General features: G+C 78.2%; 1 protein-coding gene across 1 annotated transcript; it reads right to left on the bottom strand.

Annotated features, from left to right (window-relative positions):
- Positions 1 to 1,160: 1,160 nt before the first annotated feature.
- Positions 1,161 to 2,834, bottom strand: LOC114805488 (basic proline-rich protein-like). The gene is made up of 2 exons (XM_029046749.1): positions 2,054 to 2,834; positions 1,161 to 1,828 (listed from the first exon to the last, which is right to left on the bottom strand). Exons 1-2 carry the CDS (start codon positions 2,832 to 2,834, stop codon positions 1,161 to 1,163), a joined length of 1,449 nt encoding a protein of 482 aa, XP_028902582.1.
- Positions 2,835 to 9,701: the final 6,867 nt, after the last annotated feature.

The following is a 9,701-nucleotide window of genomic DNA, read 5'->3' as shown; positions in this document are numbered from 1 at the left end:
CGCGGAGCCGCGCTCGCACAGACGTTTCCGCCTCGCCCCGCCGGGGTGGCCGCCGGGCCGAGGGAGCGAGGGGGGTCCCGGCGGGGGCCGGCCCCCGCGGCCCGCCTCCCGGGGGGGCGGGGGGGTCCCCCCGGGGGTGGGGTGGGACCCACCGCACATCTCCTTCGTCCAGGAAGGGGCGGGGAGGGCCGCGGGCCAGGCCCTCGGCCCGGCGGGACGACGGGGGGCCGGGAGGCGGCCGGGACGGGGCCCCTTCTCCCCGGCGGCCCCGCCTCGTCGCCCCGTCTCCGAGGAGGAGGGGAGAGGGGCGGAGGAGGGCGTCGGGTGGGGGGGGGTCCGGCCCGGCGAGGACCCTCCGGGCCCGGCTCCGGATTCCCCTCTCCCCCCGAGAGAGGGACGGAGTGGCGGTCACCGGGCCCGGTCCCCCGCCCCGGGGACCCCTCGGCCCTCCGGAGCCCCTCTGTCTCCCGGACCCTAGACCCCGGAGCCGGGGGGGGGGGCGCTCCGGGAGGGCGGGAAGGGAGCGGGGAGGGGACCGAGGGGGGCCGCTCGGCCCCGGGGAGCGGCCGGCCCCCCGAGAGAGGGTGAGGGGGGGGGAGACGGGGGGCGGGTCGGGGGGGGCTGGGGTTGGGAACTATTGAGGCCGAGCCTCCTGTCAGCATCGACATAAATTTCCACTGGTGTTGGCATTTAGGCTCTTGTTATTTCCATATGTATAGAGGCTTGGACTAATTATGCTAATCACCCCCTCTGTGGGCCGCTGTGAGAAATGGCTGCATTAAGCACTCCACTGCCTGCTAATGTGCCCTAATGTGGGGCTGAAACGGACATTCAGCCCCCCGTCAATGCCAACATTTTTCCACGTTGCTGGCTTCATTCAGGCAGGAGATGAATCTTCTCAACGCAGACCGCTTTTCCAGGCCCGAGGGGGAAAGGGAGACATCCCCTCCCCCCCCATCTCCTCGGCCCCCCGGCCCGGGTGCGCCCGGGCTCCCCTCGTCCTCGGGCCCCGGCCCCTCCGCGGAGAAAATGAAGATTAAACCCGAGCCGGCGAGCCAGGGTCCGAGCCGGGCCTCCCCTCCGTGTCCCTCCGTCCGCCCCCCTCCTCTCCCTCCGGCCTTTTCCTCCCTCTCTCCCTCCCTCCCTCCCTCCCTCTCCCTTCACAAAGCCGCACAGAGCTCCCTCGGGCCCAGGGGAGGGACGGCAGATGGGGTGAGGGGCCTCGGGGGCCGAGCCCGAGGTGGCGCGTCCCCCGCCCCGCTCTCCCGCTCCGCGACTCCCTCCGGGGGCCGCCCGGGCCCCGGGGGTCCGGGCCCGGGGTCGGCCGAGGGCCCGGCGGGCGAGGCGTCGGGCGTCGGGGCGTCGGGCGCCGCTCTCCGGGCCTCGGGCCCGGGCCCGCGGCCTACCTCTCGGCCCCGCTTCACGCGGGGGGCCCTCCCCGGGCCGGGGGGCCGGAGCCGGCCGGCGAGGGCGCCCGTCGCCCCGTCCCGCGGCGGGACCGGCCGGGCCGGGCGGCGGGGCGGGCCGGGCGGGCCTCCGGGCGCCCCGCGTGGATCCCGCCGCCCCTCGGCCTCGAGCCTCCACACGTCGGGAGGAGCCCCGGCCCCCCGGGCCCCGGCTCGGACCGCCCACCCTCTCCGAGGGGCCACCCGGAGGTCTCCCCCGCGGCCTCCCGCCGGGCCGCCGCCCCCGGACCCGGGCCTCGGCCGCTCCTCCCTCGACGGGACCCCCCCCCCGTCTCCGGGCCGCCGCGCGAGCGGGCCCCGCCGGGTGCCCCCGGACCGGGCCCCCTCGGGCCTCCGCGGCCCCTCCGCTGTTTGTTTCTTCTCTCCGGTAAGGTATGCGGCCCGCGGCCCTCACGCCGTGTTTATTTATCCGCCGGGCCGCGCGGGGCGGAGGCCGGGCCCCGGCGGAGAGAGGGAGAGTCCCGCGGGGACCCGGGCGGGACGGGGGTGGGAAGGGGGGAGCGGAGCTCGGAGGGACCCCGGAGAGGAAGGTGACCGGGGGAAGGACGGGAGCGACCCGGCGAGGGGCGAGACTCCCCCGGACCCACCCGGGAGAGGCGGGGAGGTGACCGACGGCCCCGCGCCGCCGTCAGAGTCCTCCCGGAGCGGGAGCCGGACGGAGGGCCGGTCCGAGGGGGAAGAGACGGGCCCGGAGGACGGGGGGCAACAGACGAAGGGCCACCGAGGCGGAGGAACAGGCGCGGCGAGACGGCGCGGGCCGGGGAGGCGGAGGGCAGAGGGGGATGGGAGACGGCGAGAGAGAACGCCCCACGCCGTGAGGGCGGCGACGGGGGCGCGGCCGAGAGGGGCAAGCTTCCCGGGAGGGAAGAAGAGATCCCGGGCCCGGTTAGCGCCCGCCGTCCCGGGACCTCTCTGGATGTCACCCCCGACTCCCCGTTGAGCGCCCGACTCAGAGGCCGGATTTCCGCGGCGGGAGGAGCCGGGGGCGCCGGACCGCCCCGGCCAGCTGAGGGCGGGAGGGGGGCGGCCCCCCGGACCGAGGCGGAAACCGAAGACGCCGCCGGGCTCTACGCGGCGCGCGCGCGTCGGCGCGACGGGGGACTCCTCCGTGTGCGCGCCCGGGGCGGTGGGGTCACCGGGCACGCGGGGGCCTCCCCGGCCACTCTCCGACCCGTGGCTCGGAGGTAGGGGCGGCGCAGGGGGAGGGCTCCGGCCGGCCGGCGGGCCTCCGGGGGGACCGCCGCGGGACCGGTGGGGGGAGGAGGCCGGGGGCGACGCCGGGCCCCGCCCGCCGGGGTGGCGCCAGACCCCCAAATCCTCCCCTCGCTTCCCGGTGGCGCCCGGGCAGGTCTGGCTCAAGGGCCCCATCGGGCCCACGGGTGAGGGAGGGTCAGGGGTCACGCACGGCGCCGGGGACCAGGCGAGAGGGACAGACGGGACAGACCGGCCTTCGGGAGACACGGAGGGGAGGAGAATCCTTCCCGGGGGGGGCGGGGGACGCCCCGGCCCGGCCGCCGCGGGTGCGATGCCCGGCAGCGGGGGCGCCGACGGGCCCCTCTTCCCGCACCCGCGGCCCGGTCGGGGAGGGGCCGGGTCGGCGTGCCCGCGCCGCCTTGCCCGGTCTCTACCGCAGACCGGCCGGGAGCCAGCGGGCGGGCCGACGGTAGGGAGGGGAGAGGTGGTCGCGGGGCCGGGGGAGGGCGCCGCGTCCTCTAGCGGGGCAACGGCAGGCCCTGAAGCCCTTCAGATCCGGGCCCCGGGGCCGGTCGGCCCTCTGCCCCCGAGGGGGCCCTGACCCCGGCGAGGACCCGGGGGGGGGGGGGGGGGGGGGCGCGGCCCTCGGGGCTTCGGCCGGCGCTCCCGGGCCCGGGAGAGCCGGGGACAGCCGGGAGGGGTCAGGGTCCCGGTCCGGCTGCGAGAGGGGGCGCCGGGAATCTGGCTGGAAGCCTGCGGACGGGGAGGCCTCCGGACGAGAGGCTTCCCGTGAACCTGGAACTTCTGACCCGGGATCCGGAGCCCGTCGAGATCTGCCGCGCGCGCCTCTCCGCGCGTGGGCGCGGGCGCGCGCGTGCACACGGGCCGGCACGCGCGCCAGCGAGCGTGAACGGGTGGCCCGTGCAGGAACCCAGGTACCGACGCACGTGCGACGCAGATGTGACGCGGAGAGTCCCCCGGGCTCCGCCCGCCCCCCCCGCCCCCCCCCCCCCCCCGACGCGCACACGCTCCTCTCCCGAAACCCGACGCTGACCCGGGGAAGCCGCGGGGAGGCCGGGAGGCGGAGGGGGGCGGGCGGGCGGGGGGCCGGCACGCGTTCCCCCGCCCCGGCTCGGAAGCCGGCCGCCGGCCGTGCCGGCTCGAGGCGGGAGGCCCCGAGCGAGCGGGGGCGAGCGGAACGGGAGGGTCCGGAGAGAAAGCGGCCCGGCGGGGGTCGGGACCACCGGGAGCGCGCCCGTGCGCGCGGCGGGGAGGGCGGCCCCGTCGCCCCCGTCCGGGCCGCCCCCCCCCGACTCGACCGTCCCCCCGCCGAGCGTCGCCCGGGAGCGGGCGAGGCCGGGAGGCGACCGGGCGTGACCCGCCCGGCCCCCGAGGACGACCCCGGGGCCCGGGCGTCGGGAAGGGGTCCGGCCCCCCGGCCGCCGGCCCGGGGCCGGCCCGGGGCCCCCTCCCGCCGCCCGGGCCCCGGGGTCGGGAGAAGAGGGAGGCGGCGGGGGGCGGCGGCAAGCCCGGCGGGGAACGGGGAGCCGCCGCCGCCGCCCGCGGCACGCCGTCCTACCCCTTCCCCTCCCCACGGGAGGGCGAAAGAGAATCGGCCGGGTCAGGGGACGCGGCCGAGCCGCCGGGGAGGCGCGGGGCCCGGCCCCCGCGGGCTCGGCCGGCCCGGTCTCCCCCGGCCGCTCCGGATCCGACAGCTGCGGCTCTCCCCATTCAGGGGGTAGGGCTTTCTTTGCCGAAGTCCTCCAGAATGGAGAGAATGGGCTAAAGAATGCGCCGGGTCCTTTTCTTTCCAGCGGCCGGGGCCAGGAGGGCCTTCCCCGCTCCCACCCCACCGCCATCCTGGGAAACAGGTGGGGGGAAACGGGCCCGGCATTCAGCCGGGCCGGGAGGGGTGGGGGCGGAGGGTGGGGGGGGCAGGGCGGGTGAGCTAGGTCGGGTGGGGGCGGGGGCGGAGGGAGGTGTGGGGGGAGGGGGGAGGAGGAGGAGGAGGTGGGAGTAAAGTTGCTTCTATTGTGGCAGGAAATCCAAGAGTAGTTTAGGACCACACAGGGAGCAGCGGGGATATGTGAGTGTGTGTGTGTGTGTGTGTGTGCGTGCGGGCGTATGTGTGTGGGGGGTGTGTGTGTGTGTGAGAGAGAGAGAGAGAGAGAGAGAGAGTGTGTGCCCGCCTGCAGGGGGATGGGGGGCTCCGAAAACAGTCGGCAGAGATTCCCACAGCAACATCTGCTCCGGGCGGCCCCCGTCGCAAAAAAGGCAGCCAGAAGAATCCGAGGGTGTGAAGCTCCAACCCGGGCAATCGGGGCGCCGGGCGTCCGAGGGGCTCGGGAGGAATTCCCGGGGACTCGCGGCGGGGGGGGGGGGGGGACCGGGGGGAGGCGAGGGGGGGGGGGGCGTCGGCGGAGACGGCCAGGAACGCCGCGATTTCTCAATGAGGAGAAGGAGGAGAGGGAGGAGGCGGCGCGGGGCGGGGGGGTGTTCGGCACCGGCGAAACGCCGCCCTACGAGAGAGAGGCGGCCGAGGGGAGAAGAGCCGGGCCGAACTTATCGATGACGGAGAGATCGTCTCTGTCGAACGTCCCCGCTGGGCGACGAGGACCCGCTCCCGTCCGACCCCGGCGGCGGGCCGGCCGGGTCCCGGACCGGCGGCCCTCCCGCCCCGGCCGACCCCGGCGGCCGCCGGGCCGGGAGGTCGGGGGCCTCCCCGGCCGCCCCGTCCCCTGGGGCCCCGGGCCCGGGAGAGGCCGCCGGTCGTCGCCACGGGCCCGTCCCCCCGAACCCGGAGGTCGGCCGCCGGGAGGGGTCCACGCGCGGAGGCGCGACGGGCGGTCCGGCTCCCGTCGGCTCGGGCGTCCCGGCCCGCCGCCGGGCCCCTCGCCCCCCTCGCGCCTCCACCACCCTCTCCCTCGCCCGACTCACCTTCCACCCAGAGGCGCTCCAGGTCGGTCTCGACGGCGGCCACCCGCAGTCCCAGGGCCAGGGCCCCGAAGGCCAGCAGGCCCAGGAAGAGCACCTTGCCGCAGTGGCGCTGGATCCCGCAGCCCAGGGTGAAGAGCGAGGCCCGGAAACGGGCCCGCAGCCACAGCGGGGCCCGGGCGGTCCCGTCCCGACCCTGTCGACGGGACCGAGGGGGAGAGGGGTCAGCGTGTCCCCGCCGCGGAACCGGGTCCCTCCCCGGACGCCCGCCCGCCGGACGGACCCCGCCGGCTCCCACGGGGGACCGGCCTCCCCGGGACGGCGGCCCGCGCCCGGGGGGGTCCGGGGGGGCCCGGGGGGGGGGGGGCTCTCCCGCGGGGGTCCCCCCCCCCCCCGCGTCTCCCCGGCGGCCGGACGCGCCCGGAGCCCCACGCCCTCACACGGGGCCGGGCCGGGGGCGGGGGAGGCGCCTCCCGGGGGTCCGGGCCCACACACCGCGCGACGCGCGGGCCGGACGCGAGGGTCGCGGACGGACCCCCGACCCCCGGGGGCCCGTTCCCGGCACGGCGGGGGAGGGGGGTGGCGCCGGCCGAGGGGGTCCCCGGCCGCCCCGCGTGCGGTCCCTCACCTTGTGCGGGAGTCCGGCGTCGGGCCCGGGCGCGGGGGGCGCGTAGCCCGGGGGCGGCTCTCCCGGGGCCGGGCGGCTCATGGTCCGGGGGTCCGGCGGCGACGGAGGAGGCGGAGGAGGAGCAGGCGGAGCAGGCGGAGGAGCAGGAGCAGGAGCAGGAGCAGGAGCAGGAGGAGGAGGAGGAGGGCGGGGGTCGGGCCCGGCGTCCGGCGGGGTTAATCCGGGGGCGCGGCGGGCCGGTCCCGCATTCTGGGGGCAGATCCCCGGGGCCGGTGGCTCGGGGCTCCGGGAGCGCCGAGCGGGGGAGGCCGGGGGGCTGCGTCGGCCGGGCCGGGTCCCGGCCGCTGTGGCGGGGGAGGCGGGTCCGGGCCCAGAAAAGGGGAGCGGGGCCGGGGGAGGGGGCGGGCCCGGCCCGGGGCTCCTCCCACCCGGCGGCCGGGGCCCGGCCCGGCCCGCCCCGCCCGCTGCTAGGCGACGGCGCCGACCACCCACCGAGGCCCGGGGCTCCCGCACCGACCCCCGCCCGCCGCCCTCGTCCCAGCCGAGCACCCCTCGAGGCTCTCCGACCCGCCCGGGCCTCCCTCTCCAGCCCGAGTCGCCGGGGGCCGCGGCGTCCGCTCCGACGCCCAGGGACCGCGCCGGGAGCCGGGAGCCGGGAGCCGGGAGCCGGGAGCCGGGAGCCGGGAGCCGGGAGCCGGGATCCGTTAGGCGCCCACCGTGCGCGGAGCGCCGAGGCGGACGCGGGCTCGTCGGGTCGTCCCGCCCCGGGCCCGCGATCCGGAGCCATCCCCCTCTCCGGAGGAGGTCGCCGGGGCGCGGGGACGGCCGGGATCCGGACCCGCGACCTCCGACTCCCCAGGCCGGGCCCTCTCCGTCGCGGGGCGGCGACCGCCTCCGCCCGTCCCGGGCGCTGGGTACGGTGCCCCGCCCCGCGCGGCGGGCGCTCCAGACGCGCCGTCGGACGGACGGGCGACGGGGAGCCCGGGGCCGAACGCCCCCACCCCGAGGCTCCCGCCTCCTTCTTAGATACCCGGAGGGGGTCTCCGTCGAGCGCCGGCGCCGGGGTCGACGCCGTCTCCCTCCGGTCCCGTCCGGTCTCGCCCCGCCGTCCGTCTCCCCCCCGGTCGGACGGCGTCCCTCCCCGTCGCCCGGGCGGGCGGCGTCCCTCCCCGTCGCCCGGTCGGCCGTCCCGGGCGCCCGGCACCGTCGGACGGATGTCGGCCGACCCCGGCGTCGAGAACGGCGACGGGCGCGCGGCCGGCGCTCACCGAGCCCCGCGTCCCGGGTCGGGCCCCCGGTCCTCGTCCCCGTTCGACGGGCGGGATCGCCGTAGGCCCGGAGGGGACGGGCGACCCGTCCCCGGGTCGGTCGCGAGGCGGCGCGGCCGGGATTGGGACCCCGGCGGCGGTCGTCTCCCTCTATCGCCGCGCCCTGCTTTCCGGAGCGCCTGGGGCGACGAAGAGGGTCGGGCGGACCAACGGACACGCGCCCTCCGACTCCCGGGCCACGCGACTCTTCGTCACGGGCGGGGCCCGGGCCTCCCGATCGGCGCCGTGGGTATCTGTTGAGCGCCTACCGCGTGCGGGGCGCCGTCCCGAGCGCCGGGGGAGACGCGGGGTCGTCGGGCGGTCCCGCGTGGGGCTCCCGGTCTCCGTGCCCGTTTTCCGGATCGGGGAGCCGAGGCCCGGGGAGGCGGGGCGACTCGCCCGCGGTCACGCGGCTGACGGGCGGCGGGGCCGGGGGTCGGACCCGCGACCTCCGACTCCGAAGCCCGGGCTCTTTCCGCCAGGCCGCGCCGCGCCGCCTCCCGAGTCGTACGACACGACGGGACCGCGCTCGCCCGGCTGCCCGCCACGGGGCCGGGCGCACGGCGGGGGCTCGGTCGGTACCGCCGGATGGCCGGGCGGGCGACCGTCCCGCCGAGGGGCCCGTCGACCCCGGCGGGGACGAGGTCCTTGGGCCGGGTGGGTTTCGGGTTTGGATTCCGTCCGCTCGTACGCACGACGGGTACGTGGCTCGGCGGCGAGGGCCCGGGCGCGGGAGTCCGGGGTCGTGGGTTCCGCTCCCGGCCCCGCCGCCCGGCTGCTGCGCGGCCTCGGGCCGGTGGCTCCGCTCCTCTGAGCCTCGGGCGCCCCGTCCGTAAAATGGGGACGAGGGCCGCGGGCCCCACGCGGGACCACCCGACGACCCCGTGTCCGCCCCGGCGCTTAGGGCGGCGCTTGGCGCGTAGCGGGCGCTTAGATGCCGTCGTCGTCGCCTACGATTCTGTTCGTTTCCATTGACGCCTCTTTGCCCGTTTGGATGCCTGTCTCTCCCCGCCCTTCGGGAGCGGGGGCCCGCGGTGGGCGGGGGTGGCCTCTGCGCGTCGCCCGATTGGGCTCTCCGAGCGGTCGGTAAAGCGCCCCGCACGGAGCGCGCGCTCGACGAGTGGGAACCGGCGGAGGAAGGACACGGCTACGGCCTCGTTGCCTCTGCCCCCAGAGGGCGCCGGGCCCCGGGCTCGAGCCCGGGGAATCGGTCCGTCGACCCGGCCGGCGCTCGGTACGGTGCCTGGCGCCTAGTGAGCGCCCGACGGATAGCATGACCGTCGTCATCGTTCGCGAGACCTCTCGAGAGCCGACTCCGGGCAGAGCGCCGTGCTGAGCGCTAGGGAGACTACGGCGCAACGGGGTCGGCGGGCACGTTCCCCGCCCCGCCCCGCCCTGGCTCGGACCCCCCCGACGTCGAGGACCCCCCGAAGAAGAATTCCGGGACCTGGGGAGCCCCTCCCCGAGTTCTCTTCGCGATGACAATCGAGGCACTTCCGGATCGGGTGCTGGGGTCGACCGAAGACGACCGAGGTCCCGCCTGGGGGCTCCCGATCTGAGGAGGAGGGAGGAGAGAGGGCGAGTCCCCGTTCTGCAGATGGGGGAGCTGAGGCCCGGAGAAGTCGAGCGACCCGTCCGAGGTCGCCCGGCGGGTCGGTGGCGGGGCCGGGATCGGGACCCGGGCCCTCTGACTCCCAGGCCCCGGCGCTTCCCACCCGGCCACGCCGCTTCGTTCTCGGTCCGCCGGGCGGGACGGGAGAAGGGGTGGGAAGGAGCAGAGATGGGAGGGGAGGGTGACGCCCCCTCCCACTCCTCTGTTGCTGCCGTGTCGGAGATAACCCTCTCGCCCCCGATCGGCGAGGTCGGTACCCTGAAACGGCGGGGTCCCTGGGGGCCCGGCTCGTCTCACGCCGTCGAGCCGTCTCCGACCCGCGGCGACCCCGCGGACGCGTCTCTCCCGGAAGGCCCCGCCTCCGCCCGCGGTCGTTCTGGAAGTGGATCCGTAGGGTCTCGGTCGAGACCGGGAAGCGGTTTACCGTCGTCGCCTTCTTCGGCGCCGTCGACCCGGGCCTCCGCCCCCGACCCCCGCGCCGCCGCCGGCCCGGCACGGGCGGGTTCTGACCCGTGGCAGGCGGCCCGCCGCCCGCTGGCCACGGCCCGGGCCGGGAATGG

This window comes from Ornithorhynchus anatinus, chromosome 18 (assembly GCF_004115215.2).
Source record: "Ornithorhynchus anatinus isolate Pmale09 chromosome 18, mOrnAna1.pri.v4, whole genome shotgun sequence".
NCBI lineage: Eukaryota > Metazoa > Chordata > Mammalia > Monotremata > Ornithorhynchidae > Ornithorhynchus > Ornithorhynchus anatinus.
Note: the sequence above shows the minus strand (reverse complement) of the source record. Positions and strands in the feature narration are given on the sequence as shown.

Bases quoted from the DNA above. Each gene is read 5' to 3' on its own strand.
- LOC114805488 (XM_029046749.1), bottom strand. From the start codon at position 2,834: ATGGGGCCCTTGAGCCAGACCTGCCCGGGCGCCACCGGGAAGCGAGGG. The intron at 1,829-2,053 runs GTGGGTCCGGGG...ACCTTACCGGAG, and splicing joins CACCTCCCCGCCTCTCCCGG to AGAAGAAACAAACAGCGGAG.